Source organism: Heterodontus francisci, chromosome 10 (genome assembly GCF_036365525.1).
Source record: "Heterodontus francisci isolate sHetFra1 chromosome 10, sHetFra1.hap1, whole genome shotgun sequence".
NCBI classification, from domain to species: domain Eukaryota; kingdom Metazoa; phylum Chordata; class Chondrichthyes; order Heterodontiformes; family Heterodontidae; genus Heterodontus; species Heterodontus francisci.
This window is the reverse complement of record NC_090380.1, coordinates 117315992-117328540: the sequence shown is the minus strand read 5'-3', so window position 1 is coordinate 117328540 and position 12549 is coordinate 117315992. Positions and strand designations below refer to the sequence as shown.

Sequence of the window (12549 nt, the reverse complement as noted above, 5' to 3'; positions counted from 1 at the left end):
CTCTCTCGCTCACTCACTGTCTCTCTCTCTCGCTCACTCACTGTCTCACTCGCTCTCTCACTCACTGTCTCTCTCTCTTTCACTCACTGTCTCTCTCTCGCACACTCACTGTCCCTCTCTCTCTCTCTCTCTCTCTCTTACTCACTGTCTCTGTCTCTGTCTCTCTCTCTCTCTCACTCACTCACTGTCTCTCCCTCACTCACTGTCTCTCCCTCTCTCGCTCACTGTCTCTCTCCCTCTCTCGCTCACTGTCTCTCTCTCTCTCACTAACTGTCTCTCACTCACTGTCTCTCTCTCTTGCTCACTCACTGTCTCTCCCTCTCTCGCTCACTGTCTCTCTCTCTCTCGCGTACTGTCTCCCTCTCTCTCGCTCACTGTCTCCCTCTCTCTCTCTCTCGCTCACTCACTGTCTCTCTCTCTCGCTCACTCACTGTCTCTCTCTCGCTCACTCACTGTCTCTCCCTCTCTCGCTCACTGTCTCTCTCTCGCTCACTCACTGTCTCTCTCTCTCTCTCGCTCACTCACTGTCTCTCTCTCACTCACTGTCTCTCACTCACTCACTGTCTCTCTCTCTCACTCACTGTCTCTCTCTCACTCACTGTCTCTCTCGCTCACTCACTGTCTCTCTCTCTCTCTCGCTCTCTCTCTCTTGCTCACTCACTGTCTCCCTCCCTCTCACTCACTGTCTCTCTCTCTCTCTCACTCACTGTCTCTCTCTCTCTCACTCACTGTCTCTCTCGCTCACTCACAGTCTCTCTCGCTCACTCACTCTCTCTCTCTCGCTCGCTCACTGTCCCTCTCTCTCTCTCTTACTCACTGTCTCTCTCTCTCTCACTCACTGTCTCTCCCTCTCTCGCTCACTGTCTCTCTCTCTCTCTCTCGCTCACTGTCTCTCTCTCACTCACTGTCTCTCATTCACTGTCTCTCTCTCTCCTGCTCACTCACTATCTCTCCCTTTCTCGCTCACTGTCTCTCTCGCTCACTCACTGTCTGTCACTCTCTCTCTCACTCACTGTCTCTCCCTCTCTCGCTCACTGTCTCCCTCTCGCTCTCTCCTCTCTCTCACTCACTGTCTGTCACTCACTGTCTCTCTCTGGCTCACTCACTGTCTCTCTCTCTCGCTCACTCACTGTCTCTCTCTCTCGCTCACTCACTGTCTCACTCGCTCTCTCACTCACTGTCTCACTCGCTCTCTCACTCACTGTCTCTCTCTCTCTCACTCACTGTCTCTCTCTCGCTCACTCACTGTCCCTCTCTCTCTCTCTCTCTCTCTTACTCACTGTCTCTGTCTCTCTCTCTCTCTCACTCACTCACTGTCTCTCCCTCTCTCGCTCACTGTCTCTCTCTCTCTCTCTCGCACTGTCTCTCACTCACTCACTGTCTCTCACTCACTGTCTCTCTCTCTTGCTCACTCACTGTCTCTCCCTCTCTCGCTCACTGTCTCTCTCTCTCTCGCGTACTGTCTCCCTCTCTCTCGCTCACTGTCTCCCTCTCTCTCTCTCTCGCTCACTCACTGTCTCTCTCTCTCGCTCACTCACTGTCTCTCTCTCGCTCACTCACTGTCTCTCCCTCTCTCGCTCACTGTCTCTCTCTCTCGCTCGCTCACTCACTGTCTCTCTCTCACTCACTGTCTCTCTCTCACTCACTGTCTCTCTCGCTCACTCACTGTCTCTCTCTCTCTCTCGCTCTCTCTCTCTTGCTCACTCACTGTCTCCCTCTCTCTCACTCACTGTCTCTCTCTCTCGCTCACTGTCTCTCTCTCTCTCTCGCTTACTGTCTCTCTCTCTCACTCACTGTCTCTCTCTCTCGCTCACTGTCTCTCTCTCGCTCACTGTTTCTCTCTCTCGGTCACTCTCTCTCTCGTTCACTGTCTCTCTCTCTCGCTCACTGTCTCTCTCTCTCTCTCTCGCTCACTGTCTCTCTCTCTCGCTCACTGTCTCTGTCTTTCTTGCTCACTGTCTCTCTCTCTCACTCACTGTCTCCCTCTCGCTCTCTCCTCTCTCTCACTCTGTCTCTCACTCACTGTCTCTCTCTCTCACTCACTGTCTCTCTCTCTCTCTCTCACTGTCTATCTCTCTCGCTCACTCTCTGTCTCTCTCTCGCTCACTGTCTCTCTCACTCTGTCTCTCTCTCTCTCAGTCATTGTCTCTCTCCCTCTCTCTCGCTCACTGTCTCTCGCCCTCTCTCTCGCTCACTGTCTCTCGCCCTCTCTCTCGCTCACTGTCTCTCTCTCTCTCGCTCTCTCACTCTGTCTCTCTCTCACTCATTGTCTCTCTCTCTCTCGCTTACTGTTTCTCTCTCCAGTCTCACTCAATTTCTCTCTCAGTCTCTCTAACTCACTGTACTTCTCTCTCTCACTCTTTCTCTCTATCCGTTTCTGTCTTTCAGTCAGTTGCTTTAATCACCGTTTAACACAATGTTGCGAAACCTTGAGCAGTTTTCACGATACCTCATCCAACAGCTTTCCCGCAGCCCAATTTTATTCCTGTCTGAGTGGAGAGACTTCTATTCTTTTATTGTGCTGGTTGCTATGGTGAGCAAGTCATCCCACCTAAACTCCTGCAGGTGTTGGCCTGAGTTCTCCCCCAGCCCTGGGGTGCCTTTCCCTTCTTGACTTCAAACCAGACAGTTTGTTGAGTGGCGTTAGCCGCAAATGTGATGCTTTCCTTTCGTAACCAGCTTGCTCCATTATGCTTTCCTCGTCCCCATCGCTGATGGGGAAGGTGTAGTATTTACCTCTAAAACACCCCACTGCCCTCCCCCAGCCCCCGACCCAACCCACACAGTTAATACTACCTGTGTAGCCAGTTGGGATTATTGTCTCTGAGGTTTGTGATTGTCAACAGGCAGAGGATGGGTCATGTTAGCTTTGATTAACTCTGTGCCTGAAAATGAGCGACTCATATCATTTGTCTCCCCTGTATGTAGCCATTTATTTACTTTCTTGCTGGAGCCTGTAACAGAGAGAGAGGGGTATTTCATCGTGACTCTGGGGAAGGAAGCTCAATTAGAAAGACAGAGGAGAGGATAGACAGCAAGGGCTAGCAGGGGAGCGATGGTGAGAGTGGCACATCATGACGTGGGCATCATTGAGCAGGGCAGAGATTGTCAGTTCATTGTGGTTGCTGCATGTCCATATCTTGTTCGTGGATCTGTCTGTGTCCAAGCAGTCTCTGTTCAAAATGCCGCATGTCTCTCCCGTCACGAACCCATCAGCAGCTTTGATGTTTCTCCCGACAGACCCCGTCAGCCAGGAGAGGGGGAACGAGAGTGGAACACCAGCCCCCACCTCTGACAACGATGACACTTCCTTTGGCTACACAGGTAGAACATGCTCTCTCTCTCTCTACCTCTCCCTCTCCCTCTCTCACTATTGCTCACCTTCCTGCATACCCTCCCCTTCCTCCTCCAACCCCCTCATCACCATGGTTACCCTCCCCTTCCTCCTCCAACTCCTCATCACCGTGGTTACCGTCCCCTTCCTCCTCCTCTTCCTCTTGCTCTTTATCAATTCCCCTAACATTGCTGTGTTCCCTCATTCCAGCCACATCTCCCAACTCACACACAGCCGACAAAACCCACTCAGTACCCACTCCAGACTGTACATTTAATCACTCCTTCAGATTGATTTTGTTCACATTGCAAGTCCAAATCCTAAATTGTCGTTTATTGTCTGCTTCCATTTAAAATGAATTGTTAAGTGTGTGAGTGTGATTACAAGAGGCTAATGGATCTGACGTTTCTGTGAGATAGATGGAAGGTGCTAAAAGGTTTCGCTCACTGCATAACTAACCAAAGTGCTAAAAAAAAAATATGCTGTCGAAGCTTTTGTCTTGCACTCATCAGGACAGACATAGGAATGCCAAATTTCAAAGAGAGCAACAATTTATACTGCATGAGAAAAGGGTGCTTGATTGGTTGGCAAGATGACTGGTCATGGCGTTGCCATGGAGAATGCGCCAGGGAACTATTGTCGTCCCACGCTTTTGTTTAATTCAAAATAAGGGCAAAACCTGGACATGTTCCTTTTGTCTGCAGAGGACAGGTCCCTACATATGAATATATGTAGCTTCTAGCAAGCATAAGTGAACCACATTGCGAACCTGACTGATAACCTTAAACTGGTTGTTAGTGTAATTCTTAGCACACACAGGATTGTTCAGTCAGTGTTGTCTAATCACGAAATCACATCTTATATTAGACATTGTGTTCTGGGTTTTGCACATACGGGCTTGTTGAGAAAGGTCAGTAGTCTACCTATTGCGACCAGCCAAAGGGACGTGCTGTTTGATACGATCCGCCAACCGTTGGGATGTACGGACCACGTACCTGGCATCGCACTGGCATTGGAATTCATATGCCACATTACTCATTTGTGTCGTAGACAGAACATCTTTTTGGCTTGACGGCAGTATCCCGTTAGTGGAAAATATCACTTGTGTTGCCACTGCATAGTAGCAGTGTGAAACAGCTAGCTTCACCTGATGCTCACATTTCTGGGATACCTTACCCTTCCAGGGTAATTTGAGGTAGACTGGGCACTTTTCAGGTCCAAAGGTGGCAGCCGTAGGCTCAATCGTGAGTATGTGTGATATGCATTGAGCAGTGATCCAATCAGGGTAGTCGTAATCCCACAGGATAGCTTTGATTCGCCCTATATCAGCATCAAGCTTGCACAGTGAGAAAAATTGCTCGGGCCCTATTTATGAGATTGCCAGTAAGGCCAATGTTATAGAGTGTGGCGCTGTAGGAACCCCAACGTGTATGTTGACCAGTTAAGGTAGGCTAGCAATAGACAGTGGTAGCGAACCTATGAGCAGATTTCTCAACTGACATGTCGAGGAAAGGGATAATGGCTACTCTGATCGGATCATTGCCAACTCTGTATTGCCGCTTTGAAATTTGGCATTCTTGTGGCTGTCCTGATGAGTGCAAGATGAAAAGCTTCGACAGCATGTCTCTTTTTTCAGCAATACTCAAGTTTTGAACTACCAAACGACCAAAGTGCTAAAAGTTAGACTTCTAACTCCTGGACAAATTAAACACTAGGCGGTATTTCCATCGTTTACCTCTTCAAGTTATTTTGTGACTGGTCAGTGTTTGTTTCAGAAAGTTGGAAGGTATGTCCTAGCCCAACCCCCTACCCAGAGTACCTGTGGGATCCATCAGCTAATTAAAGGGCAATGCCTGTGTTGAGAAGGGAAAAACCCAGGATCATGGAAAACCTGATGTGCGAGCGGGAAGTTCGTGAGGGAAAAGAAAGGTCACAGGTAAATCTTGCCACTTTGTGTTCCTGAGAGGGAACCTCACCCACTGTTAAGACCCATATTATAAACTCCCAGCATGATTTTAAGGCATATGATGAAAACTCCGAGCCCGGCCCCCCCACTGTGAAGTATAAAGTCAAAAATCAATGTGACCTCCCCACCGACCACAGCTTTTATTCTGCGTGTTAAATGCTCGCGGTCAAAACAAAGTGTTTGTGCTGTGATGGCATCATTGCACTGCTTGCTCCTGAAATCAGTATCAATGGCAATGGTCACAGTTCTCCAAACACATCAGCACCTGTAGAAGGAGACGTGATCCCTATAATCCATACATCACCAGGAATGATCCCCATAAACCACACATCACCAGGAACGATTCCCATAATCCTTACATCACCAGGAATGATCCCCAAAAACCACACATCACCAGGAATGATCCCCATAAACCACACATCACCAGGAATGATCCCCATAATCCATACATCACCAGGAATGATCCCCATAAACCATACATCACCAGGAATGATCCCCATAATCCATACATCACCAGGAATGATCCCTATAATCCATACATCACCAGGAATGATCCCCATAAACCACACATCACCAGGAATGATTCCCATAATCCTTACATCACCAGGAATGATCCCCAAAAACCACACATCACCAGGAATGATCCCCATAAACCACACATCACCAGGAATGATCCCCATAATCCATACATCACCAGGAATGATCCCCATAAACCATACATCACCAGGAATGATCCCCATAATCCATACATCACCAGGAATGATCCCCATAAACCACACATCACCAGGAATGATCCCCATAATCCATACATCACCAGGAATGATCCCCATAAACCACACATCACCAGGAATGATCCCCATAAACCATACATCACCGGAAATGATCCCCAAAAACCATACATCACCAGGAATGATCCCCATAAACCACACATCACCAGGAATGATCCCCATAATCCATACATCACCAGGAATGATTCCCATAATCCTTACATCACCGGAAATGATCCCCAAAAACCACACATCACCAGGAATGATCCCCATAATCCATACATCACCAGGAATGATCCTCATAATCCATACATCACCAGGAATGATTCCCATAATCCTTACATCACCAGGAATGATCCCCATAAACCATACATCACCGGAAATGATCCCCAAAAACCATACATCACCAGGAATGATCCTCATAATCCATACATCACCAGGAATGATTCCCATAATACATACATTGCCAGGAATGATTCCCATAATCCATACATCACCAGGAATGATCCCCAAAAACCATACATCACCAGGAATGATTCCCATAATCCATACATCACCAGGAATGATCCCCAAAAACCATACATCACCAGGAATGATCCTCATAATCCATACATCACCAGGAATGATTCCCATAATCCATACATCACCAGGAATGATTCCCATAATCCATACATCACCAGGAATGATCCCCAAAAACCATACATCACCAGGAATGATCCCCATAAACCATACATCACCGGGAATGATCCCCATAAACCATACATCACCAGGAATGATCCCCAAAAACCATACATCACCAGGAATGATCCCCATAAACCATACATCACCGGGAATGATCCCCAAAAACCATACATCACCGGGAATGATCCCCATAAACCATACATCACCAGGAATGATCCCCATAAACCATATATCACCAGGAATGATCCCCATAAACCACACATCACCAGGAATGATTCCCATAATCCTTACATCACCGGAAATGATCCCCAAAAACCACACATCACCAGGAATGATCCCCATAATCCATACATCACCAGGAATGATCCTCATAATCCATACATCACCAGGAATGATTCCCAAAAACCATACATCACCAGGAATGATTCCCATAATCCATACATCACCAGGAATGATCCCCAAAAACCATACATCACCAGGAATGATCCCCATAAACCATTCATCACCAGGAATGATCCCCATAAACCATACATCACCGGGAATGATCCCCAAAAACCATACATCACCGGGAATGATCCCCATAAACCATACATCACCAGGAATGATCCCCATAAACCATACATCACCGGGAATGATCCCCATAAACCATACATCACCGGGAATGATCCCCATAAACCATACATCACCAGGAATGATCCCCATAAACCATACATCACCAGGAATGATCCCCATAATCCATACATCACTGGTAATGGTAAAAAATAGTTTGAAAAACACCTGCTGTTTATAGTTTGTTGGGTAACAGTCGCCATCTTCCGGAACACCTAAGTGAGCTGTTTCTCACATGTTCCCAGACAATGAGTTGATGTGTCACTTTATAACAGCCAGATAGTGCACACACAGGCATTCTCCAACAGCGGACACTGTCCAGCAGGGCTCACTGTCAATTTGGGGTCACTTTCCAGCAAAGGTTACTGTCCAGCTGGAGTCACTGTCAGACAGGGGTCACTCTCCAGCCGGGGTCATTGTCTAACCAGGGTCACCCTCCAGCTGGGTCACTGAATGGTGTTCAGGAGTGGTCTGAATCTTCCTCTCTCTAACCCTGGATCACTGAAGCCAGTTGAATCTCTAACCATTCTTCTGGCTGTGGTGAGAGATCCGTCGGCAGAGACCGGGAATTGAACCTGGTAAGACCCTGTCTCTGAGATTCCATTCCACACGCAGCAAAGCATTCTAAAGCCGACTGCAGCAATTTAGCAGCTCTGACCTTGTGAACTTGCTGAGAGTATGAATTAACACTTGCCCTGGTAAACCCAGTCCCCAGTCTGAAGGACTGGATCGCCTGTATGGCCTCACTATCGAGACTCTCAGCCAGGTAAATGGCCTCTGGTGATGAAGTACCAGTGCTGTTGGAAACCAGCAGAGCAGCATGTTGTTTGTAGACTTTATGAAAACTCTGCTGCCCATGTGCTAATTCACATTCAGTCCCATTCACTTATCACTCCTGTGTTCGCTGATCTACATTGTCTCTGGTTCAGCAATGCCCCAGTATTAACATCCTCATCCTAGTTTTCAAATCCCTCCATGGCCTCACCCCTCCCTATCTCTGTAATCTCCTCCAGCACCAAAACCCTCTGAGATCTCTGCGCTCGTCTAATTCTGGCCTCTTGAACATCCCTGATTTTAATCACTGTGTGGCTGTGCCTTCAGTTGTCTGGGCCCCAAGCTCTGTAATTCCCTCCCTAAACCTCTTCGCCTCTCTCATCGCCTTTAGAATGTTCATTAAAACATACCTCTTTGTCCAAGCTTTTAGTGACGGGTCTGAATATCGGCTTAGAGGGCTCGGTTTCAGATTTTGTTCGACAACGCTCCTGTGAAGCACCTTGAGCGTATGCCTATGTTAAAGATGCTTTTTTAAATGCAGGTTGCTATAGAGGGCACAGTGAGAATAAAGAGAAGGCTGCATTTGCTGACAACACAACCACTAGGTGGCGCTGTACTAGCACATACACAAATGCAGCCTCTTCCACTGAAATGTCACTGTCTGTGATGTTCAGGCAGCTGCCAGGATTAAAGATGGCGTTGCTCAATTTACCACAGAAAATGTAGCTGCTCAGTTTATTGCAGATTTATCACCCCGCTATCCGGCCTCTCGCTCTCACTTCCAGCACTCGGTCTGCACCCCGCTATCCGGCCTCTCGCTCCCCGCAAACCCCCATCCAGCCGCTGCCTCCAGGCTCAAAGTCCTTCATGTAACTGCCCGCTCCCCTACTTTGTCAGATATTCCAGGTGTCCAGGCCCTGCCTTTTGCATACCCTCCTTCAGGCAGTTCTGATTTTAACTACCCTCCAGGCACCCCCCCCCCCCCCCGCTCCCCCACCAAGGACCACAGTTGAAATATCTGAAGTACAGTCGGAAAGTAGGGACCAACATCAACAAAGTAACCTCAACAATTCTGAGTTTAATTCTTGATCAATTTTATTAAGTCCATGAGGCATTTGCGGCACGGCTGTGCTTGGATACATGAGTGTTGTGTCGCCAGCATTCCTGAGAAACAGACAGGCCGAGTCTCTGCTGCGCAGAACTGAAGAGATTGTTCCTGGAGAGCCTTGCGGTGAATGAATGTTTGGCTCTCTATTCCACTACTGTATTGTCCATGTGAAAAAGGCAAAGTCAGTGCAAAGTCACCAGAGTCTGGGCTGCAGATGATGCATCCCAATGTCCACTTCATCCTTTCCACATCGTGACCAGCTCCGCAGCATGATCCGGTTGCTCGGCACATCCTTGTGTCTTCTCCTGCACTGCCTCCATTGTTTGAATGTCGTCCTTATGTCTCAAGGAATGTTTTACACGAAATGAAAGAAAGGCAGACACCAGTGTCAGAGCTTCCCTCCCTCCAATGAAATTACTGTTGAGCACGCGTTTTTAAAGTTCTGCAGTAAAGGCATCAACTGATAACATCAGCAATTAAGCATTTATTACCCACCTTAGCTGTAGGAGTCAGGATGATGTTACTGCCCCTATCCCGTGGTGGTTCAATGCTGCTCTCAGGTCCAACAGGAATGAATTAAAGGTGCTGGCAAAAGAAGCACATTTCTTTTTGACTTTGGGCATAAAACAGGCCATTTCGCCCAGCTGTTCCGTGTTAGTGGTTACGCACCTTCCCATCCACTCTCACCTCATACTGCCTACCACTATCGGCATCGCCTTCTATATCTTTCACTCTTACCTACCTTTGCCTTGAAGTCGTCTAAGCTGTTCCACATTCTAGCCAACGTAGGGGATGGAGAATGGTGTGGCTGCACTCCCACTTCAGCAGTCGTGTAATCAACAAGAGCATTTGCATTCGTGCTACCACTGGATACAGCAGGCTTGTTTCCTTTAGCGCTCGCTCTCTTGCTGAATGTTCCCCAAGCGCTTGACCCCTTTGGGCGCCCTCTCTGATTGACAGGCAGCAGCTGGTGATTGCGGAGTATCACAAGGCTCTGCATGGTTGTTTCAAGGGTGGATGGGGAAACAGGTGATTGTATGTCCATGTCTGCTGCTGTGATGGGTGCAGAAACAGGTGCCTGTGTGTCAGTGCCCATCGGTAAGGTTCTGTCAGTGTGATTGGACAGCAAGGAGAGGATTCCACAGGTGGGGGAAGTGGACCTATGAACAGGCAGGTGTAAGTATGGTCCATCAGTTCATTAGGCCAGGAGGTGGGATGTTCAGCAACCATGGATTGTGGCACACGGCTGATTTCCACCTCAGGGCCACCTCCATCCGAAGGTGCCTCCGGGCAATTGTTGGGCAAACAACTTGGCTCCACATCTTCATCAAGATGCTCCATCTCATTGGACAGTCCTTGTTGCCAGTGGAGAGTCTGTCACCACAGCCAGTTCAGTTTTCATATGAAATACACTATTCCACTCTGCAGAACAACCTGCTATAGCTGATACAATTGGTCCAAAAGCAAACGGTGTTTCTCATTGTAGCTGAGGGACGTTGGCTGTTCCTCTGTAATCGCAGTGGCAGCAGCCATGTCCGTCCTCGTGGGTGTCTGAGATGCAGGCCAGCGGCAGTTAGGGGCGAGCCTCTCCAAAGACAGTCCGAGATGCCTCTGCACAACAATAGCATGTTTGCAGGACAACAAATTCTGAATGGAGAAGATGCAGGTAGCTGGTATGTACAAGATGGTAGGAGCTGACACGCAGTTTGTTCTTGATCGCATGGAATTTCACAGTGATGAAGGTCTCACAGCCCAGGGCAAGATACTGAAAAGTTACACAGACATTCAATGAGCACGCCCAAGTTCTTCGAGCTCTCAGCAAAACCTCAGCCATCCCCAGGTGTGTTGTTGGCAGCAGTTTACATGCGCACCATGACAAGGTCCCAAAAGCTGGTACGTGCCTGGTTCGCAGTGCAGAGGAGGTTGCACAGAGGTGGCTCACCAGCCATTTGCTCCATCCAGGAGGTAACAAAGAAGGGACTCTGTAGAAACCTAAGAGAAATTCACTCTAGGAGGGGGCAGCATACACGTGGCTTTGTGGGCACAGCATCTCACTAATGAGATGTATTGATGCTGAAAATCTCATCTTGGTTCGATGTGCATCAAGGAACAGCGTAACAGGACTGACACACTACACAAGTGGAAATGTAGCGACCGCAGCACCTACCTCTGATTCGGTCTCACCCCAGTGGAATGGATGCATGGCTGCCCATAGTGTACACAGTATAGCCTCACTGAGGTATACTTACAGCGGCTGGGAATTTCGATTCGCTGTCTCTTGTTCTCCCTCTCAAGCGTATGGGTGCTCACTTTTTTAAATAGACTCCCCATTGCCTGTAAGCACAACAGCAAAGCGCATTTAAACAGCATTGTTAACACAGTTATTACAAGCTGGAATAAAAGCAAAATACTGCAGATGCTGGAAATCTGAAATAAAAACAAGAAACGCTGGAAATGCTCGGCAGGTCTGGCAGCATCTGTGGAGAGAGAAGCAGAGTTAATGTTTCAGGTCAGTGACCTTTCATCAGAACATTACAGGATGTGCCTGCAGACCATGCTACCAGTTGAAACATCCCCAGTTTACTGCTGAAGTTGTCATAACTCTCATACTCCTGGGTTGTGAAGGTGGCAAGAAACTGCTCTGTAAAATCGACTGAAGTAGCCATCATCGACATTTGCAGTTCAGGAAAGTTATTAAAGGGACCACACGGGAAACATGAGATGAGAAATACAGAAGGCACTCCATAGAAACGTTAGAGAAATGAAAGTGACATTGCACTGGAAAACTGTTCCTGGTTGTGAATGGATTGCAGTGCACTGGACTGGAACACAGGTACCAGCTCCACACAGCCCCAGACTATGGAAAGGGATTTTAATACAGTGCGCTGTTCTGGAGTCTCCACACAGCCCCAGACAATGGAAAGGGATTTTAATACAGTGCGCTGTTCTGGAGTCTCCTCACAGCCCCAGACAATGGAAAGGGATTTTAATACAGTGCGCTGTTCTGGAGTCTCCTCACAGCCCCAGACAATGGAAAGGGATTTTAATACAGTGCGCTGTTCTGGAGTCTCCACACAGCCCCAGACTATGGAAAGGGATTTTAATACAGTGCGCTGTTCTGGAGTCTCCACACAGCCCCAGACTATGGAAAGGGATTTTAATACAGTGCGCTGTTCTGGAGTCTCCTCACAGCCCCAGTGCGCTGGAAATGGGATTTTAATAACAGTGCGCTGGTCTGGAGTCTCCACACAGCCCCAGACAATGGAAAGGGATTTTAATACAGTGCGCTGGTCTGGAGTCTCCACACAGC

At 48.1% G+C, this 12549-nt stretch overlaps 1 protein-coding gene across 1 annotated transcript in view; it reads left to right on the top strand.

Annotated features, from left to right (window-relative positions):
• robo1 (roundabout, axon guidance receptor, homolog 1 (Drosophila)) overlaps nucleotides 1-12549 on the top strand; it is a 1072119-nt gene that overhangs the window by 372234 nt on the left and 687336 nt on the right. The window contains exon 3 of the mRNA XM_068041298.1: nucleotides 3241-3324. Within this exon, the coding sequence (XP_067897399.1) occupies nucleotides 3241-3324 (84 nt within the window). The remainder of the gene's footprint in view (nucleotides 1-3240; nucleotides 3325-12549) is intronic.